Here is a 21,717-nt window from a genome sequence, read left to right as displayed (position 1 = left end):
TCCTCCCCAAATCAGAGTTCCATGCGAGCCCAGTCTCCAGGATCTAGAGAAGTTTACAAACAGATGAACTGCTCCAGTATTGAAAGTTTCCCAGGCACTGCACAAGGGCACTTCAAGCAGAGACAGCCACAAGACACTTCAGATGTTTTGCAATAGAAACCCCCTGTTTCTTACCCAGCCTTACCACCTTTATGCAGAAGATTTCACAAACAAGACTTCTTCAATTACAGTTGAGGGACATGGGACAAAAAATATATGATAAAAGAAATCATTGTACCCTTTATCAGCACAAAACCAGCTCAGCAAAGAGATTGACCAGTGAATATCAACACAACTGGGGGCAAAAAGGGAAGGGAAAAAGCCTTCAATCCATGGGAGCAGGAGAGATTTCTGCCAGTTTTGGGAACCACTCCCTGGAGAAAAGCAGGCTGGAGACTAAATGAGAGGGAGAGGGAAATGTTGCATTGGTTATGGTCTTCTGCTGAACAGAGAAATGGCTGCTCATGACAGGCATCAGAGCAGCTGATGTTACTGCTGATCTGCTGCAGAGAAAACACCCTCTGCCCAGTTTATCAGATCTGCCCTAGGAATAGAGATCAGCCTTGTGATTGTTTTAGTCCAGACTCATGTCAACCCCACAAGATGCCCATTCAGGGATATAACTGAGCTGCCTCTTCTCCACGCTCCTGAGCCAGAACAAGGAACTGGACTTATCTATGCCCATTTCTTTCTTTGGGAAGGTCTAGGTGTGAGGATATGATGGGCATTTTATTCTCCTTGTGCTCCAGGGCAGTACAGGAACATAATCAAATCCACCATGCTCTGCAGCACCTTCTGAACAATCCCTCATGGAAACCAAAATTCAGTACAGGTGTGTCCCAGATCCTTTCCCAGCACAGCATTCTAGGGGCAAGGGAGCAGCCTGAGCAAACACAGCCAAGGAGACATTATCACATTACGTTTTTCTTTATCCAGTGGTAATTGAAGATCAGGCCATTAAAACACAGATTAAAGTCAGAGGGTCACACAAGATAGGCTAGAAGGAGCCTTGAGGTCATCTGAAGCCATCCTACCACTCCTCAAAAGGCTCATTTATGACAGATATTTGACTTCTTTGGAATAAGAGGGAAGTTTCTGACTTTTATTTTAAACAAAAATTTTCTTTGGCTAACTACAAAATACTGATTTCATTTCTCTTATATATAAAAAGTCTCTACAAACACTTTTCTTCAGGTAATTTCAAAATGGAATTGTGTCTTGGTGAAAAGAGATACTTCTGAACTTCTACATTGTATTTATCACAATTATTCATCAAACAAAAACTCCAGGAGCTCATTCTTCTGTTGTTTTTAACCTTTGTGGTCAGCTAATATATTGCTGTTTTCATTTAAAAATATTTAGAATTTCCTGCAAAAAGAAACCATTCCTACTTCCATGGGTGTGTGACATACTGTGGCACCAGGGGAGCAGTAAGGACACAAAAAATTTGCTCTCAAGAGTTTTGGTGCAATGAACTCTTTCCACATTTTTCTCTCATTTGGTTTTCTCCTGAGTTCCTGCTTATGTTGAATCAGGATAGGGGGGCTGGCAGGGAGGGAAGAGGGGAAGGGAGCATCTGTATTAAATACTTCAGAACTTGTCTGAGAGTTGCCAGCAAAGTGTGAATATCTGGAGTGACTGATGTGGAAGTGTTATACCATGTTTCCCTCCCATAATTACAATTTCATCATGTAATAATAGGTTGTGATTGATTGTGACCCTTCACTGCTGCAGAATGTCAGTGCTTAGGAAGAATTGATTGGTCACTGGAGCTGTCATTTGACCATGCAGACCCCTTCCACCAACTTTTAGAAGGAGATTGAAAGTACTTTTTAATAAATAAGGCCTTAAAAGATCCCAGGTCACTCTCAGGAGACTCCTAGCCCCTCCCTACCCTCATGGTGTCAGCTAGCAGAGCAGGAGGTTGCTAAACAGCTGTTTCAAAGGCATCATTTGAGTGCTGTGAACCTCCAGAGATCCTTCCTCATCTTAAACCCCCACCAGGTGGGGAGACCCTGGTGAAAGACAGCAGGGATCACCCTCTATGAAACCCTCCATAGGGACAGTTTCTGTTGGTGGCTCTGACACCAGGACAGTTCCTGCTCTCTAATCCTTCTGGAGAGCAGGAGTCCAGTCCTCAGATGGGATTTGTATTGCTTAAATGCTTTAAAGAACTGTGGACTGCCAGCCAGGAATCCACCTTGGATTGCAAGCATTTCCACAGGCTCCCTGCCCATCCTTGGGTAAATCCATTTGCACTCGTGGTGCAAGGATGAGATTTCACCTGTCTGAATGGCAAAGTTTTTGGGGACAAGGACTGACCATTCCACAGGAAAGCTGTCCTTCCATCCCAAAGGGATCCAAAGACCTCTTGGAAATTCCTTCAACAGCCACAAGGACCTCACACTCTTTCCATCCCTGTGAGAACCTCAGCAGCTCCCCAGGTGACTTTAGGCACTGCTTGATGTCAGTACATTAATAAACAGAAATCTGCTGTCTGACAGTGCCTTGCACTCTGCCAGAAGTGTTGTCAAGCAGCTATAACTGCCCATAATTGAGCTCTCAGAAGTATCTGCCCTGAGGTGAGCCTCAGGAGAAATTTTACAAATGAAGATAATAGATGTTTATGTTACATGCACACAGAGTGTGCTATGATCACTCACTTGATAAATCCACCTTCAGCAGTGGTTGCAACATCTTTGTCCTCCACAGCTGAATTTAGGGTCTCTCTAGCAGCATTTATGCCTCAGCAAGCAGAGGAGGGCTGCTTCTTGCCCTGCACTGAGCCATGCCTGGAGCAGGTCACAGCAATCCATTTAACAACATATACATCCCACAAATATTCATAAAATTCTGAAGATTTCCAGACAGGATTCATTATCTGCAGGCATTTACCAGAACATCTGGAGAAACAGGGCCAGCCACATTGTAAACACCAATCAGTTCTGCTCCCTTGAAGTCAACACAGCTATACCAGCTTGCCCTTAACAAGAATTAGTCAGTCTTTTCTGAACTATAAGATGTTCCTGAATTTATTCCCAGGTTATATCATTATTTAAACTTCAAAACAGGAGAGTGAAGGTGGTGAACAGCAAAGAAGACATGTAAGGATCCATCTGTAGCATCCAAGTGCTGCTTCAGAATTAACAATTCTGTCAGGGTAAGGTAAGGCAGATTTGGAACCTCTGCTTTCAGGATGGAAACAACAAAAAGGTTTTCTGGCAGGGTAAGCAGCTTGCCTAAAACCCTCCATTGAAACAATCCAGAGCATAAAGAAAGCCTTCCAAAACTCAGAACTTTGTTTCAGCTTTTTCGATAACCTCCTAAAAGCGTTGTGAACCTCTGAAGAATCAGCAAAACTGCCCAAACACCTGGGGCTGAAGTGTTTTGAGGTAACAATTTCTGAAATCATTGGTCCTGAGATCCTAAATAGGCTTCTAACTAACATTGTAAGCAAATTGCTTCTATATTTTGAAGTTAGAGACCATAGAAAAAAATTCCTCATCAGTATTCCATAGGAAAACGAGTGCAAAGGGATCAAGTTGCTATTGAAAATAGGATTTACAGAATAAGAAAATGCTTCATCATAAATCCTTTGGAGTATCTGCAAAATGCCAAGAAACACCCAGAAGATCAAAGTCTCCCACCATTATCTTTCCTTGGGAGGGGAGAAAGTGGAGTCTTTGAGACAGTCAGGACTTCTGGAGGTGACCTTCTGCAATGACCCCATGGTTTGGTCTGTGCAGACCCAAAGAGAGTCAGTCATCTTTAAAGAGCTGCACACAAGCACGAGGGTTGATCCTTTCACAGGTGGTGTGGGCTCTGCTACAAATGGCAACGCAGACACTCAACAAATGTTTCATAGTCTCCTGTCCCACAGGTATTCCAGTCCTTGTGTCCCAAATCCCAGCACCTTGACCTCCTTACTCCAAGATGTCTTGCACAGGACACTGCATCCCTCACAGTGCTGGAATCACATCCTGACTGCTCACTGTTTTCACCTCTGATATGTAAACACTGTATTTTCCATCACGGTACTTGAGCATCCAAGTTGCCAAACATGCTCTTAAACCAAGGGGCATAAAGCAAATATACACAAAGGAATATAATGAGATCTGCTCAGATATCAGCTGGGATTCTGGGCTTTTACCTGCCTCCTGATGCAGAGACACATCCAACAGTCAAGGTCCTCACCCCCCAGCTCCCACTGTCCCATCTGCCTGCCTTCTGCTCGGCCAGAATTAGCACAAGTTTTAGTGCCACTCTGTTTTCTAAAAAGATGTTTTCTTAGTATATAACTACATGGAAGTTTCTGCAAAGCAGGTGTTTGTGGGTGAAGTGGATTTTCCGTAGGAAATTATAAAAATCTGGGAAGGAGAAATGAGTCAAAAACTCCTTTGGACTTTAGAGGCATTTCCCTTGTTTGGATTTTGATTTTCAGGTTTTGTTTTGGCTTAGGAGGAGGGGAGAGGATGTAGATTAGAGCAGCTCTGCATGTCCTACAGCAGGATATAAACATGGTCTGTCCTTTGCCCACAGAGATGTGGGATCCTGGACTGAGAGCAGGTTTGTCAGACCCTGTCCCAGTCCTCAGCAGATCATGGAGTAACCAGAATTCTCTAGCCTTGTGGGCTGCAACCCACAATTAATTTGATTTACCTGCTTCCTTTCCCCTTGTTCTTCCTCAGCAGATCATGGAGTAATCAGAATCCTCTAGCCTTGTGGGCTGCAACCCACAATGAATTTGATTTACTTGCTTCCTTTCCCCTTGTTCTTCCCTAACCTCAGTTTTAGAAATTCATCACTGGAGCCTGGTCATCCAGGAGGGCACAGGTGAAAAAATATGCTGGTTTGGGCTGGGATAGAGTTACTATAATTTTCTTTATAGTAGCTTTTGCAGGGCTGCAATTTGGATTTGTGCTGGAAACAGCATTGATAAACCAGGGATGTTTCCCTACTGCTGAGCAGGGCTGGCGCAAAGTTAGGGCCTTTTCTGCTGTCCACCCCACTCCATCCCACTACTTAGGAGGCTGAGGGGGCACAAAGAGCTTGGAGGAGGCACGATCAGGACAGCTGATTCAAGGGATATTCCAGACCGTATGGCATCATGCTCAGCATATAAAGCTGAGGAAGAAGGAGTAAGGGAAGACATTTGGAGGAATGATGTTTGTCTTCCCAAGTCACCATTACATCTGATGGAGCCCTGCTGTCCTGGGCATGGCTGGGGCATCTGCCTGCCATGGGAAGTGGGAAATGTATGATTGGTTTTGATCTCCTTTCTAACACGCCTTTTGCTTTACATATTGAGCTGTCTTTATCTCAAGCCACAAGTTTTCTCAGATTTACTCTTCCAATTCTGTCCCTCATCCCAACAGCGGACAGTGAGCAAATGGAGTTGAGATCCTGCCTGGAGTTGAACATTTCAGAGAAGACAATGGTAAAACCAAGCCCACTATAACCATGATGAAGCACTAAGAAATGCTGAACTGTAGGTGATTCATCTTATCCCAATTTCACTCCTGTGGCCAGTCAGCCATATTCAGCTTATATTACACATCTGTTACCAAGGTGGGAATGTTCTTAGTTTCAGAAATACCCTTGCATACAAGGTACCTCTAAGCAGCTCCAGCTCCTGCAAAAGACAAAGAAAAGCAATATTTGTCTCTGTGCAGTGCTTCCTTTCCCACTCTCCACACTACCCTCCAGCTATCTGTTCACTGCCTACAGCTCTCTCCCAGCTCGCCCTTTGAAGGGCGTGGATCTCTGCCAGATGAGACTCTGCCTGCCTGGCCTTCCTGGCTCTGCTCCCTCTTGCTCTCCCCAGGGAGGTGCACGAGCAGCTCTTACTGTCTGCCTGGGTCATCTGCTCACCAGGTTACCTTGCAGCAGCCCAGGCTGGTTGGAAGTGACAGTTCCTCCTATGGGAGACACAGAGCTCTGGGTGGCTGAGGGTAGCAGGCTCTGCTTCTGAAGTGCTTGAAAACAATGGGATTTTTGTGGAAGTCAGGCCAAAATATGTAAAGCATCCAACATTTTCTTGCCTTTCTAAATCACCCAGTTCCTTTGTTCTGTAGCTGGGACTGGCCCTTTCACACGAAGGGTATTTGCTGGTGTCTTTAGGTTATACTCAAGGGCTACACTGCTACAGAAACCCCAGGAGAGCACAGACCTCCACATTACAGATTCATCCCTGGTCACCCATGAGCAGCAGAAAACAAGGGTCCATCTCCTTGCCCTTAGAACTATCTGGGATCAGAGGTGGAGTACTGGATGAAAAAACAGTCCTGCTTGGGAGAATCCTTGGGACTTGCTCCAGGGACTTTGGAACAAGCTGAACCTGAGATAACAAACCATTCGTGAAAACCAACACACGAACCAAAACTGTTAAACAGAAATACGAACACTTCCAATAATCAGGACACACATGCCTGGGACAGAATGGTGGATTATCCAAATGAAGGAACCAAATTTTAAACCTCACCAACAGCCTGTATCTAAGAGCCAGGGATCCTGGGAGAAACAGAAAAGCCAGTGATGCTCAGTGAAAAGCATTTGAAAAAATTCCCTGAGAACCACCGGAAAAGGCCTCTTTTTTTATATAGAATAAAAGCCCAAACCAGAGCCTGAATATGCGGTGTGGTCCTAGAAGGAATTTCTCAGGGAGAGAGGATAAGCTGAAGTCCTGGTTAAGACCTGGGTTAGAGTCTACCAGAGTTTCTGGGAGGGGAGGCTGGAGCTGTGCCATGAAACCTAAGATAAACTCCCTGCCCCCTTTCGAGGGTGATGCAGAATTATCTAGGGATTCTCTCCTTATTAAAAAGAAAAAAAGTTCTTTGTTTTAATGCCAAAAAGCTATATAAAAATAGTTCATAGCCAGATTAATGAGAGAGAGTAAGTCATTAGAAATCAAAAATGAGATAATTCTGTTGTAGACATGAGTGATGGTGAGAAATAAATTATATTTGGCTGACACTACTTAATTAGCTGAAATCATGGCGCTTACTTAAATTTTCTTTGGTGAAGCTTTTAAGGTTTTGACACATCAATTCCCAGCTAAATAACCTCAGTGTCAAAGCAACCAGTTGCATCTTCTCTGCCAAGCCATTTTTGGTGCATATTATTTTAAAACTTCATCCCTTTGTTCAGGACTTTGGTGCTACCAGCACATGGTAATTTCTGGCAAAAGGCCAAAATCTAGTTTCTTCCTGAGGGCAGCTGGTACCAATATTATCCCTACCAGTCCCTGGTGGGATGGGGAAAAGTTCAAGGCAAGAAAATTGGTGATGCCTTCACTGCTGTGAGCAGCTCAAATAGCCAGGAACCCTTAGCACTGCTGCAGTGCTGCAGATCAAGCATCTCAGAGGACTTAATGAGCATGAATTAAGCCTCACAATTAGAGCTGACTGTATAAATAGTTGCAAATAATATTCCTGGCGGATGATGCTCTTGAGTTCTTAAGCAAATTGTTCCAGTGAGAGTGGCTGATTGTTGCAATCCTATTTGTAAGCCCCTTCTCAGAGGGAAAGACTAAACTGCAGAAGCAGAAGTAAATATCTAAAAGTCCTGCAGGACTGCATCATGGTCTGCTGGAAAATAAGGGAAAGCAGCAAGAGAAGAGAGCAAACAGCTTAGATGAGAAGAGCTCACAGACAGTGAGAGCAGCCAACCTACCGTGTGTTTGAGATCACCTGCTCCCAGTGAATGAGGCTGCAGGACCCACAAGCAATTAGGTGTTTCAAAGAAATTAACATCAATCTGTAAATAAAGTGGGAGAATCCTGCTTTGCAGGAAGGTCTGAGGACTTGCAATGGCCGTAAGGTATTATCCCAGCTGAAGGTACAGCACTAACATTTAACACAGGAATTCCTCTCTCTAATAAAAAATGGCATTTAACAAGGTGCTGAACAATTGCCTTGCATAGACATGTTTCAATGATTTATAACCAATTAGTCATTATTATTACCTTTCTAAATATATGCATTAGGAAGAGTTTTAACACCACGATTCTTAATCACAGAGAGAAATTGGAAGATAATAGTTTAGCTTCAAATAAAGCAATTTAGATACAGATCCGGTGGATAGGTAACATTTTTGAAGGGAAGAAAAAAATAACAAAAACTGCAATAACCTGGTGTTTGGGGCTCTGGGACTGCCAGAAGCACAATCTCCCAGTCATTTGAACACCAGGCAAAAGGAAACTACATATAGATAATAAAGACATCCTCCTGAAAACTGGTCCCAATGAAAACCTTCTCAAGCTTCTTCAAGGTGCTTTTTAAAGAGTCATCTTGGCCCAAAACTCAATAAATGTGGTTCCACCTATGAAATCTACCAACTTTTTCAATGCATTTGTTAGCATGGACTCAACTCCAAGATTTACCAGCACTTCTTTTCCTCAGAGATCCTACCCAGATCTTTCCCTACTGCTTACAGGCTACCCAGATTACTCTTTCTCATTTCAACCTTCCCTCACCTTCCTCAGGGAGGTCGCAACACTGAGTGCACACATAGATGTTCCTGGCAGTGGCCTGCACCCTTTCAGGTGGATTCCTCCCTGCTCTGTGTGTTCTCATCCCTGCGAAGTGATGCTTCTCTGGGATGCTGCCATCAGCCCAAGCATCTCCCCTAGAAATGCCACATTCACTTGCACAACCTGGAGACCTGTTTGATTTCTGTTAAAGAAATTGTTTCTCACCTTTCTTGTATCAACCAAGAGAAAAAATAAATCCATCTTGGCTATCACCATGTCTAGCAGCTATGTTTCAACCCAGTCTCACCTACCTCTTCATCAATCCATTGACTTCAGGAACTTCCTCCTTCAGCTGAAGTTCCCAGATCTACAAGAAGGCCCTTCAGCCCATCTTCTTCAGACCAAACCCTTCTATGTATCCAGGACCCCACGAACCACAGACATCCTCATCCTTGTCTTCTCGATGCTCTTGCCAAAACAGTGCCTGAGAATGGCTCCCAAACCAAACTGGGGAATGAATCCCCAATATCCACAGGCCCAGGTACAACTGGGAATAGTTTTCAGGGACAGGGAAGATGCTGAGCCCCACAAAGACTCAAGGACTCCCCTTCCCTTTCCTCTGCACCAACTCCCCTGTGAAAGAAAAGCACCCACACTCCTTCCAACCCAGAACTGAGAAGCTCATATAAAATACAGAAATGAGGGACAGGGGTTCACAAGCTGCTCTAAAATCAGGGTGAACTCAGTTGCAGGCTGCCTCCAGGAGTGACATCTGCTGGGGCATTCACACCTGGTTTGGAACAAAGAGAGCTGAGAATGTGGTAAGGAACAGCTCAACTCCCTCCAGCTGAGGTCATCCAGCTGTGCTGCTTGAAAATTACAAGGGAATGTTAAATAAAATCTACATATTTTAAAAATGAGACACCTATAGAGTTTAAGTGTTGCCAGAGTTTCAGAGCAGCTAATTACAGACCTGACCAGCTGGAGGTTTCCATGTTAAATTCTTCCTAAATTGCTAAATTAAATCTTGTGCTCTGTTATGACTTCTTCTCTAGAAGGTCTCTAAAAAATGGACAACCTGAAAGAGTACCATCAATTACTCTGCACCAGATGCAAGGCTTGCAAAGAAAAATGAAAATATTTAAATTAATTTCAGTGGTGTTTGGTACATTATATAAATCTGTATAATTCTTCAGGTGTTGCTTTGTACAGCACTGACCTAGGACTTTTCTGAATTTAGTGATAATGAAGTTTTATGTCAAAAAATGCTGAGTGTGTAGGGAGCAACAGCAACCACTGGCCCCAGAGGCTGGATCAGCATCACTGCAGTAAAAGCAAAGCTTTGGAAAAGTAACTGGGCACTGGAGAGGTCCTCCACTGAAGCTGCAAAGGACTGAGTTTGTCCTGAGGCATCCCTGAGCCCATCCAGGTTTTGCAGCAGGGCCGAGATTAATTGCTCAGACCTCTCCCTCACCTGGCATTGGATGCAGGCATTGGATCAGCCCCCCAGCACTGACTGAACTCAGACACCTCTGCCCCAGGAAGCCTCGGGCTCCAGGGCAGCCCAGGGCTGCATGGCAGCTCCTGCTCAGGACCCAGTTCCTCTGGGCTCAGCACAGCTCCTGGCTTTGCCACCGGCCAGTGCAGCTGCAGGACAGTCCTGGCATGGACTGGGGTCTGGGGGTGCCAGTGCAGGGGACAGCACACCCAGCCTCCCAAATGAACACAGCCGTGCCTGTAACTTCATAAAATAGAGCTTTTATTTGTTCATACAAATAGTATGAATTATCAGAATTTCATTTTCCTAGAAACATCTTTCTCTGTGTAAAATTAATTTGTGTTGTACATACCACAAAATACTCCCTATACTTCTTTTTAGATTTTCTCTTTTGTGGCTTTTTTTGTTTGTTTTTCTTTCTATTTTGTTATTTTTTTTTTTACAAATTGGCTACTACACTATAGAACCATGTTACAGACAACACGTCACTAATAGCTATACTGCACTTCTGGATACAGGACTGAATGAAACTGAGCCATAAATTAATGTTACAATGTGAAAAAAAAATCAACCAACAAAACTTCTAATCACACCTCCAAGCTTAATTTAAAAAATAAGGGGGAGTATTTGAAAAAAAATGCACTGATTCCAATATTAGCAACCAGATGAACACCACAGAGAATTCACCTTCATTGTCGTATTTGTTAGGTAAGGCTTTTTTTACATTAAAAGTCTAGTGCAGACTTCATTATGAAGGATATTGAGTCAGGACTAACAATTGGCTTATAGTCTGAAGAGTTATTCCTCACTCTCTGTATTTCCACTCTCCAACAAGATTGCTCCATGAGAGTTCTTCGCAGCAGGGCTTGATTACACAAATTAAGCCCACTCTCTGCTGTACAGCTGAGGAAGGCATTGGGATGTTAAAAACTTGTTTCCAGGAAAGCAAGGAAGACATAGGGGAAGCAAAACTCTTCCAGCACTGAGCAGCCAGCACACACTCTGGAGGGAAGCACCTGGAAAGGAGCCCATGCCAACACACAGGTCCTGGAGGCTCCACCAGTGAAACGCTCTGGGAAGTGGCACAGCTATGGCTGGTAGCTCACCCAAGGGCCAAGTGGAGAGGCCAAGCTTCCTTCCACGCATTGCATAAGATGCTAGAAGGGCAACTGAGGTTTTGAGAACCAAAAATCACTTGTTTTTCCACTAGGAAGTATTTTCTTCTCAGTGCCTGCAGCTCCTTTCCCTCAGTCACCCAACAGTGGCAGGGTCTGGGATAAATCAGACACACTCCTGCATTCGTCACCTGTCCTGGCAGCAGGAAACAGAGCCAGGGACCTGGCTGGAGTTGAAGCCAAACCCCTCAAAAGTGCATAGATCCACCCAGCTGCTCAGGCCTGCAGCTGGATTTTGCAGGACAGGGGGAAAGCAGGGAGTGTCAGCCTGCACAGCTCAGCAGGTCCCACATCCCACCTGTACCCCCTGAAGTCAGACTGCATTGGCCCAAAGTGCCATTTCTTCAGTAGAAATGGCTCAGGGGAAAAAGAACTTCCCTGTTGGTGGGAGGATGTGCTTGGAGGCAAACCCCAAGGAGGGATTTGCAACCTGCTCACATCAGCTTTGTAGGCACCTCAGCCTGATGATGTTATGATTAAAATCTCCCTTTCCTTGAGGTCACCCATGTGCACTGCACCCCAAGTGTGAACCCACACACGGTAGTGTGAGTCCTTAAATCCCTTTGGAGGTGTGACACTGCTGAGCCAAGCCAAAAGCACTCAGGTTTAAACAAAACTCTGAAGGGCAGCTCTCTGGCACCTGCAGTAGACCCAGAGCCAAGTCTGCTCTTTGCTCTGTCTGCTGTAGCAGGACTAGATCGAGACCCAGACAGAGCAGTCCAGGCTCCGAGGAATATTTTCAACACCCAACAGCCACAGCAGAGAGATGGAAAGGACTGGCAAGAGTGAGGAGGCTGCAAAGTAAAACAAACATTTGGGAAACACCACTGAATGGGCCCCAGCACAGCTGGGCACAGCTCAGAAATGGGCACCCCCATGGGGGAGCTATAGGTAAGTGTGGAGATATGCAGGACATGAATTTCTATGGGCAATGCATATGAAATTAGATGCTATGCCCATTGGTGCTTTTTTTACTTCCAGTTTTACCCACACTGGTTATGGAAGTGCTCCCACAGCAATACCAGGAGATGCTTGGTGCAGTGCATCATTTCAGTGCTGCAGGTAAGGTGTGGGGAGTTTTGTCTGCCCAAAGACATCATAGGTCTGTTTCAGTTAAAAATTCAATGAGAAAATCACTTCTACTGCCACCTTGCTCTGAAAGTGTTCCAGTCAAGCTGGCAGAACCTCTGACAGCAATGATAAGGCATCAGACACACACAGTGCTTATCAGGACCTCCTGAAACAAAACACTGGCAGAGATCTCAGGACAGCCCATCTATCCTGTCATGGAATCCCACAGCAACTGGTTACACCCAAGGAGAAGGATTTAGTTCAGGTTAATGGTTACATGCTTGGAGCCTCCTGTCCTGCCTGGCTGCTATCCCTGTGCTCAGCCAGGGCACCAGGGACTTCCAGGAATACTCTAACCCCAGCATGCCTTCCTACATATTCACCCTTGTTGGTAAAGCCAGCAAATGATACTCCTTGGGAGAGACCACTAGGCTAGAGTACTGGACCGAAAAGTGATGGGAATTAAGAGGGCTAAGGGTGTTGTTCCCCTTGTTCATGTACTCGGAGGTGCTGCGGTGGCCATGTGGCAGGAGGTGACAGTGCCTGTGTCACGTCCTAGGACATGCTCCATACTGGGATGCCAGGCAGACACCTGAGGTTTTCCCAGTTATTCAGCTGGTGTCTTTATTGGGTGGAGGGTGCTCCATGTGCTGCAGGCATTGCATTCTTCCAGCAGTGCCTGGTGTGCATGGGTATTCTTGGAGAGACACTTTTCTGCAAGTCAGTCTGACCAGCACCACACAGCATTTTACATTTGTCCTGCAGTAAAGATTTTAAATGCATAGAGAGACTGTGGGAAAGAACCTCCTGGACAAAAAGAAGGAAGGAAAACTGTACTGAGAGGTCTGCCCATGTAACAGGCTCTGCAGTTTCTCTGCTGGAAAAAGAGCACCTTGCCCTCCAGCAATCCTGAGCAGGAGCCCTATGGCTTGGGGTTCCCACACTTACAGCCACTGGGAAAATATGCTGCTGCTCAGCAGAGGTATATGGGGTGCAGGGATGCCCAGCCTTCCTCCCACTCACCCCAGAGAAACACACACCAGCACTGTGGAACTAACTAGAAAACCTGTGGGATGAAGGAGCACAACAGTGGAGCAGAGACTGGGACACTGGAATAGGGAAAGCAGGTGTTTATAAAGGCCAGATACCCGTAACAAAAATAAACTTGTGCTTTCCCTCCCTCCCTTCCCTCTCTTGCTTCTTTTGATTTTTAGATACAAATTTTGTTTAGGAAAAGTGGAAGCACTGTCTGTTACAAATGAAACCAAAAAGAAAGCAGAAGGGGAAAAAAACGAGGAAAGGAGAGACATTAGAATCAAACACAGTGGAATGTTAAACAGGTTACAGGCTACCATTCTAGTCAGTGCGGTTAGGCAGCTTAGTGAATTAATTGCTTAGGAATTAAAAATAAATTATTATAAAATAGATTTCTGTACATTTCACATACATATATATATCTTTATATAAGCAAACCGTGCTGGGCAAGTAATAAAAGGGGACTTTCCCATGCCGGGCTCAGTCCCAGCCAAAGTCCTGCCCTGTCATCTGGTAGAACTTCATGTTGAAGGGCCGGTAGAAGTCCCGCAGCCTCTGCACCACCTCCTGGTCGATGTCAGGGTGGGTCCTGCCCTTGGTCTTCCCCAGGCAGTGGGGTTTGCTGCTGCCCTCTGCCTTCTTCAGGCATGGGAAGCCCTTGGTTTTGTTAAAGTAGAAGTGTTTGTCAGTGACGATCCTCTTGAGGCCCAGAAAGTCCTGGACCCTGCCCAGCTCCCCTGCAGGGTCACTGATCAGCCTCTCCCCGCTGACAAAGAGGATCTGCCCGATGGGGAAGTAAAGGAGCCAGTTCTCCAGGTGCTTGGCATAGATGCCAATCTGGATGGCGCTCCATGAGGTGTCGATCAGGCCTGTAGTCCTGTTTTTGAAGGTCAGGCTCTCGAAGGTGGGGATGTCAGGTTTCTTGGAGAGTGTCTGGGTGTAGTCCGAGATGGCTCTGGTCACGGGGTCCCGCACCACCACGATCAACTTGGTGCCCTTGGACATGGAGGCGATGCGGGCTGGGGCCTCCTTGGTCACAAAGTAGCTAGGGGTCTTCTCCATGGTGATCTGTCCCTCCAGTGTCTTGGGCATCAGGTCCCTGCCAGTAGAACACAGACATAGGTCACAAGGGCAAGGAAGAGGAACAAAAATATTCATGTGCATTTACACGTATGTTCGCACATAGATATACAAGAATTCTTATCCCTAAAATACCTTCACAGGCCATTTGGATCATACAGAGAAATCAATTTTCCATTGATTTAGGGATTTGGGGAGGATTATTAACAAAGACTGTATTAGAAATCCAGTTGAATAATCCCCCAGTTATCCGTGAGTGGATTAGCTGAGCTATGCTCTGAGCCTGAACCATGGCTGCATGTACCACACCAGCTCTAGACTGGTCAGGATGGAGCCTGAGCTGCACCAGCCAGAACAGCCATTCTGGCTCATGTCAACCCCACTGAGACCTTAGCCCCAATCCAGAGCTCATTTCATATAGGAATGAAAGGATGGTACAGCAGAAAAGCAGGAGATCACTAGAGTATGTCCATTTCACTTTCCCTCAGCATCCCCAATGCAAAACTTTTTCCAACTCAGGCAAGAGGGTGCAATTTTTTCTCTGGCTTGCCAACAGCAGGACTTCACTCACAGGTCCTCTTGCACCCAGTTTCACCCCCTGCTTTACTACTCCCTATCGCCTGTTTCCTCACGTGAACTAGAAAGAGCATCAAGAGCTGCCCATGGCATCTTCAGCACACCCCAGCCCAGGAGACAATGAGGACAACCCACCCCAGCACCGCTCCACAGGCTACAGCAGGTCAGGACATAGGATACAACTATAGAGAACACAACCTTAGTGCATGGGCAGGACATACCTTTACAAGGTACTTAGAAAACTTAGTTTTCAGCAATTCCACTTTATTCCCTGGCTATTTCTAATTAACCACATGGGGAAAGAGTAGGGAGTTTACAGAAAGGATGGAAGTGGCAGGAAGAGCAGGAAGAGTTGTTTTTTTTTTTCCTATCGCTCACTAGGCAAACTATTTTAGACTGTTTGCCAGTTTTTTCCCTTAATAGCCTAAATGGACTCATTTGCTTTTGGTTGCGAGACAGTTGAAAAGGCAAAAGGGGAGTCAGGCACGAAATTAAAGCTATAAAACTTGATTAAGTTTTCAAAGCATCCACCCAGCACAGAGAAATAAGCAGCCAGTGTGTGATCTGCAAGCCTGAAACTGTGCTTTCCTCAGCCATACGACACTGCATGGAGGCTGTTCCCAACAGTCATCTCCTCCCCCATTGCTTTTTGCTTCCCCAGGAAAGATAACCACGGCTCTTGCAATTAAAACAGCCACTGATAATTTGTGCTAAAGCCAATGGCTGCCCTAATTAAGAACTCAAGGGAAGAAAACTGACCAATCTGTTCTGAGGGCAAATAACAGGGGATCCTAGAATGAGAGGTCTGTTTGCACTGAAAATCATCCCATGTCTATGAAATTTGGTCGCTAGTCATTTATGCAATTATTGGTGAGCTTACACTATACCCAATATTTTATTTCATCAGCTTCTGGTATTATCTTTGTGCAATGTGTTTACTGGCAAGGGGCACCCAGTGGCTGCACCTCCATCCTCCCCGTGAGCTGTGCCTAGAGGCTGCGCATAAAGCCCCTTCCCCATATTGCAAAGGTGGGAGACAGTCCCTATGCCAGATCTTCATTGCATTGTGGGAGAAGTGGTGATGAACAAGCTGAACTGTGGAGGAAGAGGATATCAGCTTGTGGAAACCTCCAGTAATGGCCAAAGATGGTGGCAACCCTGAAGGCTGGGATTTCAAGTCCATACAGGTGGAGTTTCACATGCAGATAAAAATAACTCTGGTCTACCAGGTACCTGGGATGTGAGAGCTTCTGGAAGGCAGGAGCTAGTGTGTGTGCCAGAAACAGCAACCAGAATAAAACTCTGACTAATCCTTCACCTTTCTGGCTGACTCTGCAACCTCATAATGCTGTCACAAAATAGGGCCAGGCAATAATGCTCAGAGCAACTCTTTAATTTCTCGTGGGTTGATGTAGATTTCAACATTTGCTCATTAAGGGGTGTCTCCTTTAATGGCCACATTAAACTCAAGTTCTACATCCTGCACTGGCCACCAACTGCTTTTCAGCTTAAGAGGTTGTTTTCCACCCATGAATTTCTTGATGGCCTGGAACCTGCCTTGAGAGGAGAAAGCTTCCCAAAACGTTCTCAGGTTGCCGACATTGCACTGAAGCCCTTCAGCTTTGGGTCAGGTTCATTGGATTGCTGATTCTAAGGGGCCCTGCATTTTGGGACTGATTTCTCCTCCAGGACTACTACAACCAGTATTTATCAGTCTCATGGGAATGATGCAAGGTTTATTTTCCTTCTCTTTGTACAAGAAAAGCATTGGGTAGGGCTGGACTGTGAAACAGGAGGAAATTGCTGGAGATGGAGTGCCAAGTCACTTGATTCGGTTGGGAAACACAGGTTCCTAATTAGCATTTCAGCAAATGCAGAGGAGCACAGCATAACTGGAAGAAAGCAGGGAGTAACTCTTTACCTAAGAGGCATCCATTGGCCTGGTGTCACCCCCTTTGCAGACCAGCTCATCTCCTGGACCCACACTGCAGTTGTGGCTGAAAGCACTCAGTTCTGGGCAAGTCTAAACCTCCCAAATTGTTATTTTTGGACAGGGCCTGAATTCTTAGCAATTTAAGAACATTTTACTGGTGACCCATCAGAGCAAGCAAAGGAGAACAAGGCACATTGGCACACCTACTCAGGTTAGCCAACATAAGCTGAGGTGAGCAAAAACAGAACCTTCAATCCATGTACAAGACCTGGATCCACCAAAAACAGCCCTTGAGCCCTTGCTCCTGCCCTCCCTTCGCTGTACCCACACAGGTGCCAAGCATAGCCCAAAACTAAGACCCTCAAGATTGTCTCAGACTCAGCTTTATTTGTAAAGTGGCTGCATGAAAGGAAGATGGCTGCAGGTGAAGCCAAATACTGTGGCCCATGAATGTGGTTTGAACCTCTGACAACACCACATCCAGGAAAGCAAAATTTTATTGCATGGGCAGGTCAACTGGGAGGAACCTTCCCATGGTTTCTGTAATCTCCCACAGAGGCACCATCCATCAGGCTGGCAGCCAGAGATAGTAGAGCCTCAGGGACAGAAGGAACTGATACATTGGCTAGTCTGAACTCACAGGGGTGGAAAAATCATCAAGAAGAATTTATTCCCATTCAAGTCACAGCTGGAGAAGGGCAACTTGGCCCAGCAGAGCACTGCAGCTTCAACACAACACACTGGACATAGGTTTTGGTGGAAGGAGGACCAGATCCAGACCCAAACATATCTGCTCCTGGAGCTCCAAGACAGCAAGGACCATGCTAAACTACAGCTGCTTTGGGAAAGGAAAGAGGAGTGTCACTGCCCACCCAGGGGGATGCCAGATATCACTGCCTACCCAGGGACACCAGGTGTCTCAGTCTGGGGTTTCTCCTTTGCCCCGAGATCACCCCAGAGGGACACAAAGGTGGTTCAAACCCTGGTTTTCTCTGAAGCAGATGAAGAGAGATTGCCGGAGACGGTTTTCTCTTTTTCCAAGGATTGTTTATTATTTCCTATCTCTGGGACTTTTTGCCTGGCCAGCAGTGGTCTGCTCAGCCTGGCATCCATGGTGGAATCTGCCTGGTGAAGGCAGGCTTATCTTATATAGTTTGTACTATGTATTACATGTTTACAAAATTTTCCCAATACAATACAATTTTATTAAATGGTCCAGCCCTGACCCCATCCAATCCAAGAGTGCCAATGTGTCACCCAACATGGATGACATGGAGAAGAAGGAGGAAAAGGTGTCCACCCCCCAAATTCTCCATCTTGGCCACGTGTCCCTTATCATAAACATTCCCAAACGCCTATTTATCTATGTTCTGAAGGTCTAATTTACACTTTACTAATTTTGGTAGCTTGTTTCCATTCCTTCTGGGTTTGTAATTTTCCCCAGGGGTTAGAATTCAGTGCCTGAGACACTAGGGTCTCACTCAGAGGTCTTTGAGACCCTTGTCAGGGGGGTTTTGAGACCCCCAAGGAGGCCAGGGGTAGGCCCTGGGCTCCCACAAGGAGTTGTGATGATGAGAAGCCATGATGCCCTGGCAGGGTGCAGCCCCGTGGGAGAAAGGAGTAGGATCCAGCAAAAACCTGCTTTCAGCTCAGATGTAGATACAGATCACCCTGGGGCAGCTTGTGACTGCTATGGAGCCTCTGTTTCCATGGAGGATTCACAGGCACCATGGAGACATGGGCAGCTCCTGCCAGCACCGTGTGACACCAGGTGAGAAAGGCAGAGGTGCAGCTACCACTACTGTCCATATGGGAAAGCAAAGGGAAATGAAAGAAGGAATCGGGCTGTGGGAAAAGCAGGGAGCTCAGCTGAGCCCTAGGGGTGGATAGAGACACCACTGAGGGCCATAGCAGAAATTGTAGTAGAAAATATAGTATGAAAACCTTGGCAAGCCACCCCTCCTGCCTTGTTATCCTCCTGCCTTCTGGCAACCTGGAGTTCAAAAGCCTCTGCAGACAGTATCTGCATCCCTATCATCCCATTTCATAGTGACTATGAACTGTCTAATCCTTTCAAACCCACAAATACTTCTGGCCTTGAGAACATGCCACAGCAGAGAGTCCCAGCACCAAAGCACTGTCTCTACTTGTCATTTCAACTCCATCCCCATTTCTCCTCTTGGAAAGGGATGAGGCGTCTGCTTATTGAGCATGGAAAAAGGAAATGAGGATGAGGAGCACCAGCAGACTCCCAGTGTCCTTTATTCCCACCCAGCACAGCCAACAGAGTACTAGTGGGGATCAGTACTGTTGACTAGGGCAGAGCTGCCAGCAGCTGGGTCCCAGTGAGGGGAGGAAGTTGACATGTGAGCACAACTATTAATTTTGCACAGCTATGAACTTTACACAGGCAAAGAGCAAGCCACGAGCCCTGAGTTATTAACATGTCAAGAGGGACAGAGGAAAAGCTTTTCCTTTAATGAACATTTCCTTGGTGAAGCCTGCATCCTTCATAGGCAAAGTGATAGGCTTAGTCTAAAGATGGATTGGCCTACTTTACCTATTAACCACTTAAACTAATGTAATAAAGGTTCTCTTCATTTGAACAGCCCTAATCCCCAGCCCCACACAGCTCTGAAACCTGGAATAAGAAGGGATGCTAAGATGAACTCAGCCAGCCTGTTGCTTGTAGAGGCAGTGGGCAGGGGATTTTATGAGGGTTTTTTAAGTGCAAACGTCTGCAATGTGAAAACCGGACCGAGAGTGAGATAAATTTACAAAGTGGGGATGACAGGTGGCCACATGGTAATCCAATCCTGAAGCCTAATGCCCTTTGTGGCAGCTTTTGTCTGCACAGAGGGGCTGCAGGCTAATCTGCTGTTACTTCTCAAGGAGGAAAAGGCCAGGGGGGCAAGGGGACCCCCACAACCTGTTGCTGCTTTATTTGTTCCAGGTAGGACAGACCAATGCCGGGCAGAGCACAGCAGTGGTGTCTGATTTTATCCCTGTGGATGTCTGTTGGTCTCCCCATGCACCTCCTGGCATGGCGAACACCTGCTGATAAACCCTCCCACTCTGCTGGAGCTGGAGCCCATGGCAGGACTAAGCCTGGGGGGCTGCAGACACAAGTGCCTGCTCCTGGCAGGGGTCACCGTCAGGCTGCCCAGCCAAGCCCCAGCACTCTCAGGTGTCCTGCTGCCCAACAGAAGCCCCAAAGCTGAGCAGATGAGCTTTCCTTTCTGAGGAAGGTTTCATGCCGGATATATTCCTACCCAGCACCTGGAGCCACCCAGCACCACTCTGGGAGATGTTACCCCTGCTCCAACAAATTCAAGTAATGAGTCCCACAGGTAAGTCATAAAATTGGGTTGTCCTGTAATGCAGCTACAGCACTGGCACTTTCCAGTCTCAAACTTCTCTGTTGCACATCACCACACTTCCTCAATCCCCTGTGCTTCCTCTGTTTCCCTTCGCAAAAGGTGACAAAACTCTCTCAGAGGAAATGAACAGCTGTGTAAGAGGTGTTGAAAAAGCAGGAGAGATGCTGCTATGGTCAGGATAAAACACCACAGCACCTGGATGCAGCTATGAGATGCAGGTTGAGGAGCACTTACAGCAATCTCCACAGCAGCTCTGCCAGCAAATACAGCAAGAACCACCTTCAGTGCAGAATTTCTAGATTTGCCCTCCACAGCTGTTCCCTAGAAGCAAGGAAAACACGGGAAATGGGAGGAAAAGCAAGTCAAACTATTTTGAACATCAGCCATATTCATGGAAAATTCAGGTCTGTAACCCAGAACCATTTCTTTTACAACCTAGCACCACACACACAAAGCATCCAACCTATTTCTGGCCAGTTTCTACTCCATTCCTCACTGATGTTTCAAAAGAACAAAATGTGATTCATTTTCGGAAAACCAAATTTTGACAATCTGACTTTTTTTTTCTGGAGAAAGTCCCCCCCCCCTCAATCCTCCTAAGAGTCTGTCCAAAAAAACTACATAAATTAGATTGAAAAGTTATGGCGAGAAGGTGAATAGAAATACAGAAGATAAACACCAAAGTTCCCCTCCCGTCCTAGGGGAATACAGATCTTTTAACCTCCAGAGTAATGACAGAGGGTTTGAAAAGCCAAGATGACACCAAGCTAAAGTACAGCCAGAACCAGAACAACCCAGAACATGGTACAACTTAATGCACATGATGAATTTAAGATTTTTGCTGCATTTTTAATTCACAGGTTGGAAAGCAAACAGGCCCAGTGGTGCCTGCTTGGAACAGCTCTGAGGAACCAAGTGCAGAAGATCAGGGAGATTAAAGCTGCTTGGCCTCAGAAGTTGATGCTTTCTAGTCTGCTGCATCTCCCTTTGTCTTGTCCCCATCCCAGGGGCAGTTTGTTACTCTGTTCCCATCCCAGCACGGTCCTGTTCAGCTTTGCTCCAGCCAGGATCCCACCAAAACCAAAGGGTTCATTTCACACCACAGTCTGTCTGTCACGTTAAGTCGAACATTTTTAAGGAGGGCTTTACTGCAACTGGCAATTCTCACTCTGATTCCTGCTGCTTCTCTTTCTTTTCTCTCCTCCCCATCTTCTCAGTAAATAAATTTAGGCATGTGAGCCAATCCTAACATCTTGAAAAAGAACTATAGACACCCAGAGAAGAATGAAGGGGCACCTCCATTGGTGGCAGCTTTGCCCTACAGTTCATCCCCTCTGCCAAGGTGATACCCAGTTGCACCCAGTTTCTGAGGCAGCATGTTGCTGTCAGAAAGTAGGAAAAATGTACAGTACTGGTAAGAGCAGCCAGGGGCTGGATTAAAATCACACAGCTGTAGCCCC

At 46.0% G+C, this 21,717-nt stretch overlaps 1 protein-coding gene across 1 annotated transcript in view; it reads right to left on the bottom strand.

The window, feature by feature from the left end:
• Window positions 1-10,249: 10,249 nt before the first annotated feature.
• LOC306810494 (heparan sulfate glucosamine 3-O-sulfotransferase 3B1-like) overlaps window positions 10,250-21,717 on the bottom strand; it is a 30,525-nt gene continuing 19,057 nt past the window's right edge. Inside the window, exon 2 of the mRNA XM_079323167.1 lies at window positions 10,250-14,387. Coding sequence (XP_079179293.1) covers window positions 13,769-14,387 — 619 coding nt within the window. The 3' untranslated portion in view covers window positions 10,250-13,768. The remainder of the gene's footprint in view (window positions 14,388-21,717) is intronic.

The sequence above is a fragment of the Erithacus rubecula genome, assembly GCF_903797595.1.
Source record: "Erithacus rubecula genome assembly, chromosome: 20".
Classification (NCBI taxonomy): Eukaryota; Metazoa; Chordata; class Aves; order Passeriformes; family Muscicapidae; genus Erithacus; species Erithacus rubecula.
Note: the sequence above shows the minus strand (reverse complement) of the source record. Positions and strands in the feature narration are given on the sequence as shown.